The 23,264-nt window shown below is 39.3% G+C and overlaps 1 protein-coding gene across 1 annotated transcript in view; it reads right to left on the bottom strand.

Annotated features, from left to right (window-relative positions):
- Positions 1–23,264, bottom strand: part of STMN2 (stathmin 2) — a 39,995-nt gene that overhangs the window by 7,706 nt on the left and 9,025 nt on the right. Inside the window, exons 2-3 of the mRNA XM_054645583.2 lie at positions 6,699–6,794; positions 5,893–6,065 (exon numbers count right to left, since the gene is read on the bottom strand). Of these exons, the coding sequence (XP_054501558.1) occupies positions 5,893–6,065; positions 6,699–6,794 (269 nt within the window). The remainder of the gene's footprint in view (positions 1–5,892; positions 6,066–6,698; positions 6,795–23,264) is intronic.

The raw sequence follows: 23,264 nt of genomic DNA, 5'->3' as shown, positions 1-23,264 counted from the left end.
CCATTTTACAAGCCTCCTTAAGGTACTAAAAGGCCACAAAATAATGTGGAGAAACAAAAATATTTATTTGTTAATAATTAAATGTGGAGGAATAAAAATACTGGAGAATAGTCCTGGTACAAATACCTTTGCTCCAAGAAACATACTGATGTGCTAAAAGTGCAGGCAAACTCCTGTGATATTCATGTCATATTTATTTAAAGGATTTTGTGCATCTTCAGTTTTCAGAGATGAGTGGTTCAAAAGGAAATCTACATCTGGTACCTAGATGGCTGGAGATAGATGCAGACTAAACACTCCATGAGCAAAATTAGTTATGGAAACTTGCTTTGGAGATATATTGTTTAATTACTACTCACATGAAGAAAATTCTCCTAATCTGAGTAAGAGGTGCTTTATTTTCTCACATCTATCTATCTTTGTTTGACAGACATATCCAAATATTGAAGTAATTAATGTGGAGATAAAATTAATCCTTTATTGCTCTTAAACAAGAAATGGGTTCAGACAACTGTTTTTAAGCTGGAAATTTCAGCTCAAATGCATTCAACCTCAGGTACCAGTATCTTTGGTTACTAGGCTGTCTTAGTGCTCCTCTTTCACAGCACATTTTATCACTGACTGTTTTTTTTTTTAAACAAGGCAGTTGTTCAGAAGAAGCTGCAGTAATGTTTGTGTTCCTCAATACACTGTCTATCTAAGAGACACTATTAATGGACAGATTGTGAAGACAGGAGGAAAGGCTCCTACTGCAATGTAAATGCCAAGGTGAAGCCTTGGTTTGGTGACTTGAAGTACTGATGTTTTCAGTGGAAGGAACTGAGGCTGGGATTTTTCCATGTAGAAGCATGGGAATGGTCTCAAATTAGACTTCTCTCAGAAATACCCATTTGGCAGGAGAGCCAGAGACATGTGATCTGTAACTATGGGTGAAGCTCTGCTTCTAGTGAAGCTAGATAATGAAAATTTTTGCTTAAATTTAGGTGGGGATTCCTTTTTTCAATTTATTTTTGTACAGTCTGCCAAACAACCTTTGGGATGTGGAGGAAAAAAACAAAGCCCATCCATGTTGTGATTCAAGAAAACTTTCTCTTCCTCAGCTGGCACAAAATTGCTGCTCTCATGGTTTGACCTGTGGGGGTGGAACAAGGCATGTTGGGAGCATGCAAGAAGCACCACCTGAGCCTCTGCCCTCATGGTCTGCTGCAGTTTGAGGCCTGGCATTATAAAGTTAATGAGGATCAATGTCAAATTGTCTTACTGTTGTTCATTAGTGGCAGAGCCCATGGCAGAGTGGGCAGAGAATATTTGCCAGCAGTGGGATGCATGCTGCTCACTCAATGTGGTCTGAGACATTTGGTGCCTAACACCAAATCCTCTCCTTGTTGGTAGCAAACATCTTCCTACAGGCCCATATTCCATAGGCTAACATGTGGTTTTGGGTGAGGAACTGTGAAGTTTCTTGGAATTTTTGCTATCTTTGGTTACTTAGGAGAGAACCACTGTGTATTGACACACTGGTGTAAAGCAAAATGTGACAGAAACATCTGTTTCTGGTGCTGATTACACCTATTACTGGGACCTTTACAAGGAAAAATGCTTCATGCTGTGTTACTTCTCTGCAGAAGCACAGCTGAGGGCCAGCAGCAATAGAAAGGAAGATCAATGGGTGGGCAAGACAGGAGACATATGTCTTGGGCATTGCCTATCTTCATTCCCATTCTTCTCACCTTAAAATTTGGTGGGAAAGGGTAACAGAAATGAGATGGAAGGAGAAAGCTTGACTTTTGACAGGGAAGGAGCACATCCCTTCTCTGCCTGTCACCTGGAGCAGCAGTTCTGTAGGTGCCATGCAATGTCCAGGGAGGAACATCTGTCCCCCAGCTCTGCTGCCTTCCCTGCCTTCCCCCAGCAGCCTCCTGTACAGAACACTAAACATGGGTGGAAAAGCAGAGATGGTAAAGAGTACCAAGAGCCCCCTCTGGGCAGGTGTGGGGCTGGCTCAAAGGGGCAATGAGTTGGATGCTGAAGCCCAGCACTGAGTGTGGTCCTGAAGCTGGCAGAGATGCCCTGGGCTGGCTGCAGCTGTGGGGAGCACAATGAGCCTGGCCCAGGCTGGACAGCAGGCTTGTCTTGTGGCATTTCATTGCAACAGAATTAAAAACCCAGGAAGCTGGAAGTCTGTATCCAACAGCATGAAATTAAAAAAAATATGACTGTTTTCCTGCATTCTTCGTCACACTAAGCTCTAGGGATAAGCTTGATTCAGTTTCATCCCAATACAAAGCCATTAAAAGGATTTAATTACATACAATTTCTATAATCCACAGTCTAGAAGAAATGCACATCCCTTTAGTGTTTCCTTTTTATGCTACTAAGTAAATTGAACACAGGCAATAAAAACAAATAATTTGACATATGCCCCTTGAAGTTTCTACACCACTAATAATAACAGCTGAACATTCAAGGCCAATGGGTAAAAATTGATAAATGTTAAATATTCTGCAAGAAAAACTTCTGCTCCATACAATGTCACAGTGCTCTAATTTCTTTCTGAATATCCACCAAGGTAGAAAAATATAGCACACATATGCCAAAAAAAAAAAAAAAAAGAAAAGATAATAATGACATGCTGTAAAGAGGATTCTATAAATGGAAAGGACTAATCTGTAACTAGCTCAAATGGGCTTTGCTGTGTAATGCAAAAAATAAAAAATGCCTCAGGTGAAACTCTCTGAGAGGATGAGGTCAGGACTGTCAGGTGAGGTAGAGAAAAAAAGGAGAGAAAAGGAAAGGAGTCCTGTAAAAGCTTACAAGGAAATAAACAAGAATGACAAACTGGAAAAAGCCTAAGCAGGAGACTGCTGAAGTGCATGTATTGCTCTAGATGGTCTCATGAGTTTGAATATTTATTAATGAACACTGCCTAATTAACAGAGCAGAACCTAATTCCTAAGCAGTGTAAAATTCGTTAGCAACTTGTTTTCTGAAAAGGCAATTCTCATCCATTAGTTATACTTGATTTGAGTTAAAATTGTGCTGGAAGGACATGCCTGACAGCTTTGTACATAGATTGAAAAGTATGATACCAACAGCCATGCTGGCTTTTGGAAAAAGTCTGCCTGGTTTGTCTAGCAGCACAAAGTGGAAGAAGATGCTGAGGGAAACTCTAGATGAAGTGGGGCAAATCTCTCTAACTTTCATCAGTCAGCAAGTTCCATATTTCCTGAGTCACAAGTTCCATTCACATAATAATTTCCTACAAGGTAGTGCTCTATCAATTTTGCTATTATATTTTTGAGCTAAATAACATTTTAATAACCTCTAAACAGTCTGCGATAACAAATACGTCTTAAATAAACAATACATGAAAACATGATTCCTTTTTGAAATCTCTGTCTGATGATGTCTTTGAATGTTTTGTCCTCTCTGGATTGTGTGAAATAGAATATAATTGTTCCTATTCATCTTCTCATTACCATTCATGACTTTGTAGACTTATATTTTATCTTTCATCTGTTGTCTCTTTCCAAGCTGAGAAGTGGACTGTTTAATTTATCTTCTTATGGAAGAATTTCTGGTCCTCTAATTGCTTTTTTATCCTTCTCTGCACTATGCCTTTTTTGGGGCAAAAATGAAGTCAATAGTTAAGATGTGAGAACACCAGGTATTTTTAAACAGTGATGTAAAGAAACATTTTGCTCTATTCTTTGTTCCTTTCCCAGCCATTTCTGCTGCAATGCTAATGTGCAGGATCTTGTCTATTAAAATAACTCAGTTATATGTTCATTCAAAATGAATATAGTATCAAGGGGAAGAAATGGCAGGTGTCTGTATTGCTATCACTGATTACCAATCTATTGCATGATGAGTTTTTCTGTAGGAAGAAATGAACAGTAATGAAATCAATGGAATGAAATCTCTGAAACATTCAATTTGTAATTTCCACCAAGTATATGCATAATATCAGGCCTTTTATTGCTGTCATTTCATTCTGTGTCTGTATCTTGAGCATTTGCACTCAGCACACAGGAACTTCACAGACCGAGTTTTTAGGGAATATCATAACTTGGATGAGTGAGAGCTCACCCCTCTCAGCAGGTGCTAGTGCAAATGGAAATTCCTTGGATTTACAGTCATCTCGTCTTACTGAAATGAATGCTCTGGCAGAAATATTTGTTTGAAAGAAGTGATAGTGCTAATGAGTGTGTGCTAGAACCACAGAGACATTGTTAGCAAGCCAGCAAAAATGACAAATGTAGCAACACTGCAGTTATCATCTAGATGAATTGTTCAAATTAGTGAGGTCCAGAATAGTCAGGTTTCACTGCAAATCCAAATTAAGTGCCAGGTTTTAAAGCCCTATCAGTAATCCAGATCTACTGACTTCAGCAGAGACATAACAAACCACACCCCAGAGTAATCATTCCCTTGAGGTTCTTGACAGTGGCCCTGATCTGGTCTGACAGGAATGAAAGAGAATGGAACTGCTTTTCCTGACTATCTGTGGCACAGATGCTGTACCTGAACTTCAGTATATGTTTTTGATGACATCAGGAAAAGTTGTGTTAACAGCAGTTTTAGCAAGAAATCACATTGTTTAAAAGAGAAATAAAAGGCTTAAGAGATATATAAGCTTGTTTCATTTTCAGAAACCCTCTGCAAGGGACTCCATGGGCAGGTAGAAGGGGTTTCTAATGCCTATTTAACTGTGCAAGCTGATTTGCCACGAAATAACATTGATCTCCTGGGTGAAGGACACAGAAAGCACGAAGATCCTAAAGCTTCTGTGTCTCTCCTTTTGTTTATCAGCAAAAAGAAACATGAATTAACCAGGACAATATATTGCCAATTTTAATTTTTCTGTGGTCATTGCAGCCAGTCATGACTTTTCTGAAATGGTGCAACACAGCACAAATGCTGTGTGTATATAGAACACTGATAATTTCCAGGCTAGCAATTCAGGCTGGCTATGATAAGTGTCTCATTGTCATCTTCTGACTTGTTTGATCTGGAATTTGTCTTTTTCTCTTTGCAAAAAGTAAAAGGAAAAAGCAGCCTGATTTAGCTCTGACTTAGAGAAAAGGAAGACCTCTTCACCATATTGGTTGAAAGGCAAATAAGCAGTTAATGGGTATTTCCAGCTGCCTTTGTGCCAGCCTTTGTGAGAAAGGTGTAGCAACTCTTCCAAATGCCATGTGACAAACTTGGTGATTACAAAACAGAGCTTTACCATTGTGGGTAGGATCGTAAAGAGGGGAAGACATAGTCTGTGCAAAACCCTAGAAAGCCAATTTCCATCACTACTGAAACTGCTAGAAATGCCTCTTAGCATCTGTGCCATGCTAGTGTCTTCATTCAAGTGTGTGGGAATGATCCCAAACTCACTCTATTCAGGGTGTTCCTCTATATTGCATAAATAAGACATTTTAGCTGCCTTATGCAGACCCTGTGAATAATTTCCATGTATGCTACGGGGAGTCAAGATCTGGTAGCACCAAGAGCATCTGCTTGAATTGCAGATCTGCCTCTTAAACTCAGACACAATAACTGCACTGGCTTTGAGCAACTATTACAGATGCCCTGAATGAAGCATTAGTTATGCTCACATTGTAAGCAACTGCATTTGAGCCCACTTGGCCTCTGTCTGAAGCGAGGTCTATTTTGTAATGCATGCTTCCCCAGCACTGAGACCAGGGAGGCTTGCTTGCAAGCTGCTGAAGGACAATGAACTCATTCATTTCTATAAACATATAAATGATTTTTGTCCATGAAGGCTACCATGACTCAGTGATGGCAATGGAAAACACACAAACAGACAGGAAACTCAACTGCTATTCTGTACACTAAATCACGTCTGATTACTAGCATATTTTTTTTAAGGAAAAGTACCTTTCTCCTCTCCTCTGCAGCCTCCAGCTTCTTCTGGATCTCCTCAAGAGAGAGTTCTTTCTTCTTTGGAGAAGCTAAAGTTCGTGGTGCTTCTGAGACTGGAGATGGCGGCTTTAGGATCAGTTCAAAGGCCTGGCCTGAGGCACGTTTGTTGATTTGTTTCACTTCCATGTCTGCACAATAAGGTGGGAAATTGTAAGTCCTTCATATACCAGCAGTATTCAGGAGAGAAGCAGCACTGATATCAGAGTAGGATCAGAAGCACAGACAAATGATTTAGCATCTTTGCCTTGGGCATTTTAAATGCGATGGCAGATTATGGGCTGAAAACTGTTCTCAGGAGTACATTCCATTTTATTTGTAATTGCTTAATTATACCTTAATCTCATAAAGATAAAAAAATTTACAGCAATTTTGGATGCTTATAAGGGTTCTGTGCCATTTCACACCCCCTGAAAGCAATGCCCAAGCTGGTTAATTTTTTAGGCATCCTTTCATCTTTTCTTCACTTTCTTGGGAATTATGCCAGCTATGAATAACTGTAATTCTCAAATGGGGAGTAGGGAAAGAACAGCTCAGTATGAGAGGACTAACATTAAAAGTTTAGTCAGCTCCTATTAGGAGCAATATCCAGCATCATGGGTACTTCACACTCCATAGAAGGTATAGCCCAAACCAGCAATTAAACTGTTAAATCAGCAAAATATTCACCAACTAACACTATGGACTAGGAGGACAATTGAGTAGTTTTCCAGAACTAGCACATTTTCTGGCCTGCAGGATGATTTCCAGTAAACATCACTCACCATCATATTTGTAGATGTTCATGTTGCGAGGTTCCGGGTAAAAACAGGAGCAGATCAGCGAGAGCATGGACAGCTCCTTCATCTTTTCCTTGTAAGCTGAAAGGAGAGATCTCATTAGCATGCTTCATTTCCCCAGCTCCTCCTCTGTGAATCCTGAGCTGAGATGAGTGGCTGGGGACCAGAAAGCCTACTCCATCACCCACCTGGCAGATTTCTCTAGAATATTTACTTTCAACTATTTATTCTCAACATTGAACCTTTATCAAATCACAAACGAGATACTCAGAACTGGCTTCTGGTCCCCTACATGACCTCAGCCTTGGACATAATGCAGGCAGTCCTCTCTGATTTATGGAAAGTGATTTTGGCTTCCAGGAAATGCATTTAGCATTGGAAGAGTGCCATGACTCCACTCTCCCCTGGCAGGTGGAGAGACATGAAGCTCTTACAGTTTCTCTGATGTATCCAAATGCAATTAAGAACAGCTATGAAAAGCTGGCCATAGGCTAAAGACATTATTTCACAAATGAAAATGTCATCCAGAAAATTAAAAACAAAACCAGAAATAGGGATACATTTATCAAATCATTTGCATAACGTCCTTAATATGCTTAACTACCTGAAACAAAGCTTTTCATTCCCCACCTACTGGCCAAAATATATGGCTTTCATACTCAGGTCTAGTCTATATTAGCTGATGCCATTAATACCTTTGTAATTTACCTTTATGGTGTTATCTTTGCTGACTTTATAATGCCTGTAGGCCCCAGTCATGAACTGAGGAGGCACTGGTCTAAAAATGGTGATACCAATATATAATCATTATGCAGTGAGCACTGTGCTCACCCTTCCTAATTGCCTGTAAGTAAGCAAGCAGTCTCATACTTTGTCACTTGGCAAGCCAATGACAGAGCCCAGATTGGAGCTGGCTCTCCTGGGTGCTGGGGCAGTACCCTGCCCACTGCCCACGCTCCATAACACATGGATGTTAAGGCAGGGTGCTTCAAGATTCATCTTGGCACACACAAATCCCTGCTATAATCAAAATCACATCTACAGAGGCAGACACTCATTTGCTGCCAGCATGTGAAAATGTGGCTTAAAATACATGTGACTCAAAGTATTGTATTTAACAGATGAGACCAAATTAGCCCTTGTGGTTGCTAAAGGAAAATCAGATGGTCCTTGGATCTTCAAACTGTGGATACAAATGAAATTCTCAACCAGCCTTTCTCACGGATGCTCTTGTGGTTTTTGATTTTGCTTTTCCTACTCAGAAAGAAACCTAAGATTGATGATGAGAGCTTGAGAGCTTTTGGGTGCTGCTCAGTATGATGGTATTTGAATAATCCATGGTTCAAGAAAAAATTTCTAGTTGCCAGTAAAGGATTAGATAATTTAATTAAGCTTTGCACAAAGGCCTCTTGTGCAATCATGTACTTTGAATAAATCACCTAAAGGAGATAGAGCTTTTCAGAAACCATTGGTAAAGGACAGGATTTGAGGTTAAGAACGTACTGAATACTTTGCTTTCAGTGAACTTAGGCTGTCATGGAAGCTTGGTCTTGACATGATTTTGGTTTGAAACCTAAGTACCAACTTGCAAGGGATAACTCAAAAATCTTCTGAAGAGAAAAATCATGTGTGACATTCACATGCCCTCTGAACAGAGAGAAGCAGAGAAAAGAATGATCAAAACAATTCTTATTTCATTTACTGCTCCTGTGTTTGTGTGCAAGTGGAATGTATTCTGGAGATTGTTTACCTGAGGTGACCAGTTAGATCCACGAGTGTGAGTCGGGACTCTCGAACAGAGAGTCACAAGGTTTTCAGTTCAGTAGTTAGAAGTTAGGAAGTAAGTATGATGTAGTATAGTATCTCTCTTTAATACAGTATAATGTAATATAATATAGTTTTAATAAAGTGAATGTTCAGCATTCCAAAGCCATAGAGCAGATATCAATCATTTCCCAGGCATCGAGAACTCCCTAATTTTACTATAATCATGTCCATCTGATGTATGCTGAATTATGAATAATGAAAAACATAATAAATTGTTCACTTAGACTTCCATCCAACAAGCACACAGGTGTGGTTTTCCAGATGTTTCTCTGAGGAGGCCTTGCCTAGCCAGCTGCCCATACCAAGGAATTGCATTCTTCTCAGCAGCAAGGTTGTGGAGTGGCTGCACATCAAACCCTGGCAGGCTGATAAACACAGAGAAAATGGACACTGGGCTGTTTGTTAAAGACATGGCCATTGATGATACAGGCAGAATCTTGTACAAGATCTGCTGAATCACTGCTAAAATGTATATCTTGAAATATCTTTGTAGAAAAAGGCATGCAAAGCAGCATCCTAGGAATCTTGCCTTTCGGGGCCTTTGTTCATATTTTTTATATTTGCATGACATTGAATATGTTTTGCTTCCTAACAGCATTTTAAATCATTAGAGAAAGGTGTTTTTTTTTTTTTTCCCCAGCTTGCCATCTGCAAAACACAGCAGGAGAAAGATAAGAACATGCCCAGCTCTCTTTCCTTCAGTACAATAGCTGCACTGAAAACATGCTGGCAAAATCATTGTCTTAGTTCATTCTGGCCATTGGCAGAATTAAGATGACTTTCCATCCTTCACAAGAATTACTTTTTGCTTTTTTGTGGTATTGATTTAGTCTGCACTTGCCCTAGAGACTCCTTTAACTGTAGCTGGAGCTTGGCTTGAATACTTGCAGAGGTTCTGGAGGCTTCTGCAGCCCTGGGCACCAAACAACCTTCCATGGTGGCAAACACTGGTTTTCCTGTTGTAGACTTAAGGGCTGAGGGTGTCAAAGGACCTGAAGAGGCACACACCTCCTCTAGTGTCCAGCATCAACATTGTGATGACCTGTCCCCCTTGACCAGGCTCAGCTCTGACTAGCAGCTCTCCTTTCCTTAAACATTTCCTTAAAACACATTAAAAAAATCTGAAAGCAGTAATGTTAGCCCAGTTGGTGGTCTGATTAAAATGGCTGAATTAAAATGGTTGGATTAAAAACCCATGTCATACAGGTTAGACAGGGAGATAACTGTACTTTCCCAAATCCCAAGGGTTAGTGTTTTAGCAATGGAAGCCTGTTATCTCAAGAAGGTTTTCTGTTAAGAAAGAAGCACACACAGACCACACAACCAAGGGCAGAGCATTTGTGCAATCTGCACAGGACCTCTTGTGCAACCTGAAAGAGGCACAAAAATTACCTGCCTCATAGTGGAGCTCTTCAAAACCCTTGAAGACCAGCAGTGACTGCAATGAAGTTTATTTTCCAAATGTATTTCCAATGGCTTTCTAATTATATACGTCCTTGTGCAGTCATGTAGGCTACATATCATTCCATTAACTGTGCAAGTTAAATGAAGGAGAGTAAATGATGGTAATCCTAATACTACAAAAGCTTTGATAGGGAAATTGCTAGGCAAGAGCAATGTTGACAAAAGATGGCAACAGAATCTTTTGAGTTATATGCAGCAAGATCTAAATGTTTATATGCATTAAGAACACTGATTTTTGCAAAGACCAGAAGAGAATTCAGTATTAGCATTTCTTGTAGTTTTGCTGTAAATATCCTAGGTTTCATAGGTCTTAAATTCTGAAACTGTGTGATTATCTAGAATCTCATCTACTTTTTAAGAATAAACTCCTCATATTAAGATCTGCAGAGAAGACCTTAGAAATACTATCAAATGCCCCTAAATGTTTGACAGCTTCAGAAGAGAATGAACTCAGATGGCTTTGAAAATCAAAAATGCATGATTTTCTTTTTTTTCTGAATAAGTCCCAAATGTATCTTAATATTATTGTTTCAAGCCAACCTCACTCTTTTTCTCAAACTTGTGGATTATTTTGAACAGCTGTATTTAGAAACTGTGAAACAACTCCCTCTTTTGGGTGAACATCCATCCTCTTTCTTTTTGGGCTCTACTTGCTTGTCTGGCTAAGACCTTCAGGGGCCTTTCAAGGCTCCAGTCCTACAACTGCCTGAGCAAGAAGGGAAGGACAGCAGGAAACAATTCTAATGATTTCATGCCCATGTTGTATAATTTTGGAGATCTTTTATTGAGGCTAGTCTGGTCCCATGGCCTGAACAACCATTAGAGCCTGGGGCACAGTGGATATACTGCTAATACACACCCTTCCAGTTTCAATACCTATCAACTAAACTTGTTTGTGCTCCAAGCTTGCTCTGATGTGTGAGCCAAAGCGTGGTCAGCAGGGATGTTTTGACGATCCTCTTTGAAAATGCTCTACTGATCTAAAATAATATGTTTATTTAGATATATCCTGTATTCTTCTGCTAATGACAGAAAAGGGCTGCATCCATTGCCAGTCCTGCAGCTCACTTGCCCAACGAATGAAGCTGCTAAGGTGGAGTGCTATGGCTGCCATTAGAAGCCAGTAACCACTTACTTACATTTACTGCTGGGAGAAATAGGAAGGTTAAGGAAAGCACTGCTAAACTCTTACTGTCTGTCCTCATCTGCTTTCCAATGGCTATAAGGAATTTTTTACAGTTTACACTGTAAAATGAAAATCTGTCCTGACTGACAGGCCATGGGCAATTTGGGCCACATTTTGTTCCTTGGCAAAGCACAGCTCAGACAGATTGCTGTGTCACAGCAGAGACCATTACTCATAAGCAAGGCTATTTTTACCACATAAAGGGAGAGAGAAAAGTGTTAATGTTACTTATAATTAACATCTGATATAGGAAAATGTGTTGATTATTTTTGCCTTACTGAATCTGGTCTACAAATAAGAAATGTATTTTATACACACATTAATATATATAAATATTAATCACATACATTATATGTATACATCATGTACATTAATTTGTAATGTTACTGTATTTTGACATTTCAAGTACCACATGCCAACTAGGTCTTGAAATTCTGTACACGTGGAAGGAAAAGGAAACTGGCACATTGCCCATGGTCAGAGTGTGGAATCCATAACACAGCTCAGACCTGTTCTCCCTTGGCAGGAACCTGTGTGATAGGTGCCCTTCTGAGACTGAACTGAAATTCTGCTTAGTTTTCTCCTCTGGCAGACACTGAAGCATTAAAATGTGAGATTAAGCATGACATGCAGATAGAGAAGACCTATCACCCCCATCCTTCATATGGATTTCTGATGGATGTTATTGACAATATGGTTTGTTACAAATGTCATTTTGGTAATGATCCCTCTGGGGTGCTAGAGCTTTTGGTTTGTCAAGGCAATGCTTTAAGTCATATAATTTTGTGAACACCAACAGCCACAATCTATTGACCAGTAATTTACAATTCTATTTTTACTAATCCATTTTAGTAATGTGCTGCATCCTTTTCTGCCAAACAAGGTGACATTATACAATCCCAGCTGTGTTGTTTCCCATAGATGGCAGGGTATTTGAAGAAAGTTACATGATGAGTGCTGCTAAAATGGGGCTTGTACTTGGACAAGCACATGGGACTGGGAGAATTAAAATTCAAGATGGGGCACGAGTAGTACAGATTCTAGGTATCATTTAGTTTTTAGCATGTCTGAGAGCTATTAGCCTGGGATTCATTTTAATTAATACTGGCCATTATTTAAGAGAGCTACTTTGCAGAAATCATGAAAGCTTATTTTTCAGTCAAGGGAGAGATTAGCACTACCAGAGAGCGATGGCCCCATTCAGATGTCTGAAGTTAAACAAATTAGGTTGTCTTAAGATCAGCAAATCTATCTTCAGTGTCAGGAAGCCTAAGGATGTTTATAGGCTTATGGAGTCACCAGTGGTGAAGAGAATGAAAGCAAAAGCCCCTGCAGTAAATAAATCTTGTCCATCCCTTATGCTCAGCCATGACTGACATCTCATTTTGGTGGTTCACATAGGTGGGGCTCAATTTGTTACTCTCTGAATGCAAAACACTGCCCACCAGAGTATTAGGTTGAGTCCATCTCACAATCTTATGTATATGTGTACTTTTCCAGTTTCCCCAACAAAAATAAAGCTGCTTTGCAGCTTAGGGACTCTTTAATCCCTACAGTGCTCACCTGCTTCACTGTAGGGAAAGGTGGCACAGGACTCCCACTCACCTGGGGCCGTTCTTTGGGGACCAAGTCTTTAAAATTGCACTCTTTATATACTGCAATGCAGGTTAAGCTGGAGATGAAAATAGAGTTTTGGTTTTGTCCCCTGCTCCTGATTTTTTTGATATTTCTATATCTAGGCAATAGAATAAACAGGTATTATGAAAAAGTAACAAGAAACAGAAATCAAGGAAAAAAAGAGCTAATCAGTGAGTTTTCTCTGTCAACTGTGGCTCTAGAATTTCCTAAAATATGCCCAGAAAATGAGAAAGGAAGAGCTTGGGACAGGTCTAATCTGCCTTTGTGGCAACTGGGAGTTTGAAAAAATAGTTTTAAGCATTAATTTTTGTAACCCTCATTAATGTTCCTGGGTTTTGGCAGAAAGATCATCCATTTTATTCTCTCAACAAAAGTCTTTAAATTGGTTTGGGAGGGGAATTGAGCATTAGTGTCATCCATAAAAGAATATAGTGGCTGTGAAATCAGGGATCACTGTAGCATCAGTTCTTCAAAATACACAAACAAATACAAGCAACAGATCTGACCTTCAGCTTCTTATTAAGACTGTGTCAGATTGTACCACTAAGCCTGTCCTCGAGTGCAAGGCCTGGCATACCATTTCCACAGCATAATTTAGGTTAAAGCATGGGATATGGCTGGAAAACCCATCCCGTGGAATACACAAGAAGCTGTTTGCTTATGGAAGTACTGTCCAATAATGGTTTTCTTAAATTCTACTGCAGGGATACAAATGCATGCAAACATGCAGATTGGAGAGTGGCACAAGTCTCACTAAAAACTGCTCCTAATTTTACAACCTAATCTATCATTGATCATGACTGTGGCATTTTGGACTACTTCAGGTACCATGTCTTTGGTTTTTACTTGCTGTGCATGGTGAGAGTCAAATGTCTTTGCTCACTTTATGATGTCAGAATGTTAAGATGTAAAGTAATACATTGAAATAATGTAAAATAATACTATTTTGTATTATTTCAATGTATGTAATTTTCACCGCTGTAACAATGAGAAAGCCCATTTACTGAACCCTGACTATTACAGTCATCTGTGACATGAGTTAATGGGTTTTCTTTGTTGAGTTAATGTAAACCCATTGCGAAAATGAGATTTTGATGTAAGGGGTTTTTTGAATTTGAAAAAAACAACAACTTTGTCATGATTACTCAAAACAAACACTGATGCAGACTCTTTATTGTAGTCACATTGTGGTTTCTAGTCACTGAAATGAAGACACACACATTTCCTCCTCCTGTGGAAGGAGCACAGCAGACATGTGCCTGTTCAGTGCCTGTCAGTGCACTTGGGGCCCCACAGCCTCACCACACTGTGTGCTGGAGGAAACATGGGCAGACAGGACAAGAAAGCCATGGGCTACCTCCTCCTTCTTCAACTCTGCAGAAACTGGTCCATGGCAGTGGCAGAGCCAGATGCTGCACTCTCTTCTGAGCCACCCTTTGCAGAGCCATGAATCATGTTGGCATGAGGAAACCCTTGGCAACTCAGTTCCAAAAGTCCTCTGGGACTGAGGGGAAGGCCAAGGAGCCAGTACTAATACAGAGGACTCTTGAAATGTGGCTCTCTTGAAATGTGTTTGAACTTAAGAGAACTTCATCCAAGGTGAAAACAAAAAATTCCAGAGATATTTTTTTTTCGAAAGGGGAAAATACAGCCTTCTTTAAGGTCTGCTTTGCCTTTACAGGGCATCCTTCACCATATTTCTCTCTGTACCTCTACATCCCATCTGTAGTGGTGTTTGCAGGGGTCCCAGGACAAGGGAAGAGATGAGAGTCTTGACTCCATGTTTCAGAAGACTGATTTATTATTTTATGATATATATTATATTAAAAGAAAATGATATATTAAAACTATACTAAAAGAATAGAAGAAAAGGATTTCATCAGAAGGCTTGAAAGGAATAGAAAGAAATGATAATAAAATCTTTGACCAGAGAGTCTGAGACAGCTGGACATCTGATTGGTCATCAAGTAGAAACAATTTCACATGCTGGGTAAACAATTCTCCAAATCACATTTCAAAGCAGCAAAACACAGAGAAGCTGAAACTTCCCAGCTTCTCAGAAAAAAAGATCCTAATGAAAGGATTTTTCATAAAATCTGTCTGTGACACCCATCTGTCTTTCCCCAGTTTTCTTCCCACAGAGCTTTCTGTGTAGGAAAGGATGCAAGTTACTAAAACAGATTTTGAAAACAATGGGGTGGATGAAGAGTGAGGAATTAACTTAAAGGCTACAGTAGTCCTAAAACAGCTTTATTTCCTGCTAGTTAACTGAACATGACTGTTTAATTTTTGTGCAGTCAGAAGTTCAAACCCTGCTATTCAGATGATTTGGCAGGATACTGATGTTTAAGATACTGACTTTACACCTACCTTCATAAGAGACCTCCAGAGACACAGATAATTTCTGATTATCACTTAAGTGTGAAAGTCATGCAAACATCAACATTTGAAAACTATTAAGGCAGCCCCAGTCAGGAACCATTCTGCTATCCACTGTCTCCTGTATTCATTGGAAGCAAAAAAGTCTGTGGAAATTCAGTAATGGGATGATTTGAACCAAAGTAATATTCCTGAATGTGGACTGGATGGAAAAAGTGAATAGGCTTTCAGCAAGTACCAGGAGGAAAGCAGCAAGACCAGGAGGAAATAGCCTTCCTTATTTGGCTCACATTACCTTCTCAAGAACTGTTGTTGGTTTTTTTACATATCTGCACCTGGGGCAAACAGCTTCTTTTGACTGGCATTGTAGCAAGCTTGGCTCTGTCGTGGCTTACAGAAAAATCTGTTTTATCTGAGGACTCCTGCTAAAGTAGTAGTAAGGATTCTCCATATATTGTTCTGGGTTTGATTCTATCACTAATTTTCCTGTTCTCAAGAAAAATCCCTCTCTCCTGATCTCTCACTTAGAGTCTTATATAAATGATTTAAGAAACAAAACCTTGAGCTCTGGAGTTTTTGAATGGGTGGATTTGCCTGCCATGATTTAGTGCTCATGGTGTGTAATGTATTTCCTTTGCATTGTTTGCCCCAAGGGTTGTGACATACCCTTTCACCAGGACACAGACATTAATCTCCTTTACACTTCTGAGACAGGTTACATATAAAATGGCTTAAAAAGCCAGATATTTCACTCCAAAATTTCCATTAACATGGCTTTGAAGATCCTTCCTGGTAGGCACCACTGAACCACGATGTCCATCTACATGCAGGCTATAAAGCAGTGTTTTCAGGAGTCCTGATGTACATGTCTGAAGGCCAGGGAAGCAGAAGGATTTTCAAAGACTCTTCTCAACAGAACCACTCCAGCCTTGCTGCATGCAGGTTATTTTGGCTCAGCATTCCTGGGATGGGGGCTACCAATTGTACTTGCCTTCTGTAACATCAGGATAGTGAAGTTTGCTTCAGGACCTCCCTGCAATAGACAATCCCAGATTGCTGATCCCTCCCTCAGAAGTGGACATGCAGTGCCCAGGAGTTCCCTGAGCCCAGCTGCTCCCTGTGGGGCTGGCTTGGTTCTGGGGCCATGCTGGTGGCTGAAGCACCAGGGAAGGACATGCAAAGGAGCTGGAACTTCTTCAGTGTCTTTCTAAGTGTGGGGTGGGGAGAAGTGAGTTACAGATTGGAAGCTGCCAAGCCTGCAAGCAGCCCACTTTCCCTCAGCAGCATGCAGGCCTCAGCCACCACAGCAGCACCATGCCTGCAGCTTGGTGCTGAACCCAGCACTGGTGGGAAGTGAAATTTGGAGTCCTTGTGTTGAGCACTCCAATCTCCTCTGGTGTCTCAAGCAGAGAACCCAGCAGAACGCCCAGGACTGGGCTATCAGGGATGGCTGCTGCCTCCCAGTATGCTCTTAAGGTCATCTCATCATCCTTTTGTGGGAGTATGCGGGGGCCCAGCTGAGATCTGCACTACTTTCTGTAAAAATGTGTCAGATGCAAACACCCTATGCCAAAGAGCTTATGGAGTGAGAAGGAGAGGGAAGGGATGCTGGGGCATAAAATGTCACAGACATGAAAAAAGAAATGCCTTGGGACACAGACCTATTCTGTAGGAACACCTCATGGGGAACAGAGCTCTCCTGAATTCTGTATAAGTGACACCTCTTTGCAAGTGCTGCAGGCACTACAGGTGCTGCAGGCACTACAGGTGCTGTCTGCAGCCTTGAGGGAGGATGCAAATCCAATATGATGAAATAGAATGGCAATGGTTTAGTCACGCAGCCACTATGATCAAACAGCATCTTCCCAAGGCATGAATCACAAATGGGTTCTGTTCCAGCACAGTAAGACTGGGTTACTAGAGCAGGTGTGAGAGAGCTGGCTGCCAGTATTACTTTTATTTATCTGAATCTCACTTTCATCCATGTGTGTATTTGGAACAGAGGCATTTATTTAGTTTTTCCCCGTGATGTCTTCAGAGGCTTCCACTGACTTAAATTTGCATCCCCCTTATTCCTTTATGTTGGCTGGACAAACACTTCCTGGCAGTGCATCACCTGGCCATGCACACCCACTGACACTTGACACTGAGTGCCATTTTACTCCAAACTGTCTATTTTTTAACCATCCTTGGAGACTAATGACATCACCTTGTATACTGCTGATCTTGGTGAAGGAAATCAGAGTTCTGACACTGTTTCTTTTCATCTGGACACAGATCTTTCCCGGACTTGTACCTGGCATTACATGATGAAGTCCCTCCCCTCACCTCTGTGCTGAGATTAGTCAAATTGTTCATACTGAGCTTCTCCAGAAAGCCAGTTTTAGCACAACTGCCCACATGTTTTGAAAGCAAGCCATTGATGCAGCATCAAGGAAAGGAATGGCTCAAAATGGTTCAGGAAAAGCAAGCAATTAGGAAAGAATGGGCAAGGAATGCAACTTTTTCTGTTTTCATCATTCAGCTGTTGTGGAGTACCTCAATCAAGGGACCAGAGATAGATTACCACAGTGACAGTTTCCATTATCAGACAGGCTGATTCTTGCCATTTTTCTGGCTCAGATATGCAATGCTTTTAACAGAACTGCAGCCCTGATATAAAATATGACATTTTTATAACTCATATACATTTTATAAACACATCATTAACCTGTGCCATTCCAAAGTGCAGATACCTTTAATGTCTTCCAGTATTTTCAAAATTTTGCTTTGAAATAATGAAGGCCAAAATATTATTTAGCTGTGTCTTGAGGCTCAGAACAATAAGCCAGATAAAATGGAAGGTGCCTTTTTTTTGGTTCTTTTTTTCTCTAGACAAAACGAAAAAAAAAAAGAAGCAGGGCAATCAGCTAAGTAGAAATTGTTTGTACAATATGATATAAATGCAATTACAACTTCTTGTAGGGTTGACTCTCAATCTTTGCATTCCAGTAATTAAATGTGTTCCTTGCTTGTTGAGTCATTGCACTGAATGCAAAACCTATCACAGTTATTTTCACACCACAAATATCAGAAGAATCCATTTAAGAGAAAATATACTGCCGTGAATGCTGTAGATAGTATCTTTCAAAACTAATCATTCCATATGGGCAAGAAAACACATTTTGTAGGGTCTGAAAATCAAACATACAGAATCATTAATTAGTAAGTTTATGTATATGTCTATACATAAAAAAGTATATATGTGTGTATATGTATATATATGTGTATATATATGTATGTATATAAAACTAGATTTGTGTAAGTTTATGGGTTGATTTTGAGCAATTCCCATGTATTTAATGTACTTAACCCAAAGCCAAATATGTGTAACTGCATCTTTATGCTCCACAATTATTCTTACTGGCTGCCATGGCTACCGACTAAATGTCAAAATGCAAAAGACAATGAAAGGAGGCAGTCTGGAAAATCCAATTTACTTCTAGGTTTTGAATGGAATTTTAATTTTGTGGAGCATTTTAAAATAAGAATGTCTCATCAGTTTGAATAAAGGCATTTTCTTTACAGGGTTTGCTTTCTGCACACAATTGCAAATGACATATGTAAGCAGATTATGTACAAAGGAAGAATCCCAATCCTTGCAATTATACAATGGGACACACATTATAGTTGTGTTAATTAACAGGAGTATTTTAAATTTGAATGCCAGAACAAAATAAGCTCCTAGTAAATAACTCCTGAGTTTCCATATAAAACTGCTTGATATTAGATTTTGCCTGTCGACATACCTCATAATTATGGAAGATTTTGCTTTAAACCCAAGAAGGTGTGATAATGGAAACTGTGTTACTCTGATGCTTTATGTTGTATGGCTTAGTTCCCCTTTTTCATAACAAAAACTATTGGAATGTAAATGTTTTTATACAATTTTACTCAGTGGGGTATATGTGGGCATGAGGGGCTGTATTTAATTATGAGATATTACAAAGGATGAAATTTCTGGGTTTAGAGAAATGTAATCCCTAATTTAAAACAGTCTCCCTATGTAGGAAGCCTATCAAAGGCATGTGTATCTTTGGAGAAATCCTTTGATTCAAAAAATAATATCTTCAGGTTTTGAAGGACTTTGACAGCACTGCACAGAGTAAGCACAAATGACAGCAATTCCCTCACCAACCATGTTGATACAAAGCAGATTCTGTAAAATTCATCTTTTCACTTGGTGTTTTCTGATAAGAAGTGGGCAGCAGAATGACTAGGAGAAGTATCTTTTGGCAGGTCACCAAATCTAGAAACTGGGGCTAGTGTGGAAATCTATTTTTACAACATTGAAAGGGATAAGATAATTTTCTGTTACTCTTCTCCACAGTCCAAAAAAAGTACAAATGCCCAAGTGAGGCTTCAGATGATGGGTTCCTAAACCCATAACTGTCAATGCTGAAGGATGAAGTGTAAGAACCAAAACAGGAATGGATACTGGGGAAGTGACTTATTTTTTAAAAAAGTTTGTAGTAATAAATTCAGCATGTGTAGGTTGGCATAAAAAATCTCACAAGGGAGAGTTTGTGGGTTTTTTTTCCTTTTTTCCTATTTCTTCAACCTCTTTTAAACATCCAGGTTTGGAAGACAGAGGGAAGAAGCAGCGGTGTGTGTGAATCAGCAGGAGGGGTTGGTTGGGTTCACCTTTGATTGAAGGTGTTTGGTGCTGTGGAGCTGCACCTGAGGTTCTACATCCACTCTTGGATCCCCCAATTTCAGAGTGACATGGAGGAACACCTGAAAGTCCAGTGGAGGGCTGTCAGGGAGGTGGGGGATAACTGGGAAAATAGATGGCTTAAGGTAGTGAGCACACTAAGTGAGGTGCTCAAATTCATGAAATGACAGAAGCAAACCCTTCCATATGACACACATCTGTCACTCTGTGGCTTTCACAGTTTTCTGTGTGACCTTTACCTAAACAATCTATGCAGCTATTACTACTAATTACCAGATTTATATTTCTGCTATTGTATCCTGCCATGACTTTATGCATACATGCAAACATTTGATTGCTTCCATAATGAAAATAATGATACCTCTCAACAGCATATAAACTCTATCATGGTTGGGCATAAATTATAAATATTATTGAGTATGCTAACCAGAAGATGAATAAAATTACAAGAAAAAAAAAGAAAGATAAAGAATGATGCCTCTTTTTGGAAACGACACTGATGGTGCAAAGAAATTAGTATATTATTCAGAATTGATTAAATTGGCTGAAAGGGAACATTTGCTGGTACAATATTTTTATTACAATTGATGCTACAATAAAACTAGAACAAGAGCTACTGCTTGCAGTGAAGTGACCTGTGTTTTAAGTAGCTTTGTTCTGATTTGCATGAACGAAGCACTTTGATTTTTGAAGATGTAAAATCAATACATAAATGTCTATGCTATAGCAATTTATATGGACTTTTGGGAATGTGACTGCTCCCAATTGTTTCCCAGTCTTTCAAGACCCTCCTCTCTTTTTCATCTTTCTCTTTTCCTTCCTTCTTTTTTACTGTTTTTCAATTTAGCGGCATTTTTCTCATCCCAAAATATTACTGAAAATCTCTAGAGTACCTTTGCTCTCTCTATCTCTCTCTGCAGCTGTCTCTGTCTGTGCCTCTCTATTTTTTCTGCAAGACCAGCCTCCACTTAGAAGAAAATCTTGATGAATTCAGAGACACTGCTCTGCTATTAAATTAACCACATGAGGAGCTGATCCCTGCAGAGATGCTCCACTGATTGTTGGTGTAAGGGTGTTTGTCTCATTTAGAATAAAAAAAAAAAAAAAGGATCCTGCAATAGTGAAATTTTCAGGGCACTGTGCGCCAGCATCAAAAATCTGCCATTAACAGCAAATCAGAACTTCTTTGTTGTTCAGTCTGTCCTTTACAACAGACTTATCAAACTTCCAGAACTGGATTGTCCATCACATTTTTAATATGTTCTAAAAGCAGCAGGAGTTAGATATCCCCAAATGTCAATTTGCAACAGCCTATTCTGTCTTTTTCATTTTATGATCTTTTTCCAGTATAAAAAGAAGTTTCTTTTTCTGAATAATAAAATTATCCTGCTTTTTTAGTGTAGCTGCCTCTTGTATGATTTTAAAAATAATAAAGGAGAAGTTTCCTTCCAAGTTGATGCTTTGGGAGTTTTAAAGGGGGAAAAATAGGCTCATCAGATGTAAATCAACATGAGTCTACTTCACCCACAGACTTCCACTAGTTTAGTATCTAATTCTGTCAAGGTTGATGTTCCTGGCCTTTGCACATCTTAGCCACTTAAACGTGCAACACTGTCAGCCATTGCCATTTCCCACCTTGTGCTGCTTTGTTTCTCCCACTGCATCAGAAAATCTGTCCTTCCACTGAAAATCACATCCTTAAACTACAATTTGGTCTACAGTTTTCTTGTCTGGAAGGCTGCTTCTTCCTGAATTTTGGAGAAGGTTTTAGCTAAAAACATTTCACTATTTCTGTGATGATGACTAGGGAAAAATACATGTGTGTGGGCAAGTTAAGCAAGTGGTTATTGCACTTGTTTGAAAGGTTCTAGTGCTTTCTGCCAGGGAATCATTCTTCATTTGAAAAATTTGTCCAGGCCTGGCCATGGAATAAGTCAGTGAAATATCAGATTTCAGCCTTCAGCCTTGTCTGAGAGACACAAAGCCAGCTTTACAGGCAGCTTCTCTCAAGCCACTTTGTGCTGGATTCTGATTCCATGTGGGCTAAGAGTGATGTTATGGACCAGAGGAGCACTGGAAACTGGAAAAAAAAGAGGATACAACTATCCTGTGATCTCAATTCCTCCCCTTCTGATCTCATAGAAGTGTGAAGGACTACAGGAATGAAGCAGCTGCGTGAAGAGACGAGAGCTGAATCTGCATTGTGGGAGTAATTGCCAAGAGCAGAGAAATTAAAAACAATAAATAAAGAAGGAAAACCAAGCAGGTAAAGTCAGTCAAGGAATAGGATGACTGAAACTGGATCAAGAATGAGGATAACACTTGACTGACTGGATAATGAAAGTAGGTTGAGAAAATCAGGGAAAGGGTACCAAGGAAATGGATGAGACTGCAAATCAGTAGGTCATGGGGATGGAGTAGATAGGAAATGGATTAGGATGGTAGATTGTTCACAAGAACATTGAGTTTTATCAAATAGAAATTTTCCTAACTGCTATCTCAAACTTTCTCCTACATACAAATTACATTAAAAGACAATAAAAATAGTAATCACAGTTCAGGGACAGACTGGAGTCCATCTGATAAAATGTTCTGTTTCCACAATACTTCTTCTTAATTTTTTTTTTTATCTTGGAAATTCAGTTTGTACAACTACATAGAAGTGCACTAAATATAATTTTGCAGCCTTCATATTGTAGATTACATGTTTGCTTATCTAAATGGCTTCATTTTGCTGCATGGGTTCAGAATTTGTTCTTATTGCAATTTTTACCCTTGACAGACCCATTACATCTTTGTGCAGAAACCAGGATACCAGCAGAGATGAGACCTCTAGAACAGCACTGGCAAGAGATGCAAACTGATAATTACAATTTTGCAGAGGACTTGAAAGTACTTCTGTCATGTTTATTCCTGTTTTTCAAGCCTCTCACAACAAGAAGATGAAATACTCTACACTGTTAGTCAAATGCAGAATGGCTCCCTAAGTAAGATATTTCTCTTCTTAATGTTTCACTGTTGAAAAAATAATGGAGTAACTTGAATTGTCAATGCAGCTTAAAAAAATACCTTACTATTATTTTTCTTAAGTCATTATTGATATTTTACTTGTAAAATGATATTTATACTTAAAACATCATTTCCCAGTAGAAGTTATTTGCCTTGAGAACAAGTGGTTTGTTGACAAATATTAAACATTTAGGTTTTTAAATCAGGAATCAGAGTTTCATTCCTACCTACAGCATACAATATTGAAAGTCCCCTAACTGCAGTCTTGACAGCATCAAAAAATATCTGAGCACATAGAAAAAAAAAATCAGCTTAGAAATAGCTTTTTTTGTAT

This window comes from Agelaius phoeniceus, chromosome 1 (genome assembly GCF_051311805.1).
Source record: "Agelaius phoeniceus isolate bAgePho1 chromosome 1, bAgePho1.hap1, whole genome shotgun sequence".
Taxonomy (NCBI): domain Eukaryota; kingdom Metazoa; phylum Chordata; class Aves; order Passeriformes; family Icteridae; genus Agelaius; species Agelaius phoeniceus.
This window is presented reverse-complemented; position numbering and strand designations above follow the sequence as displayed.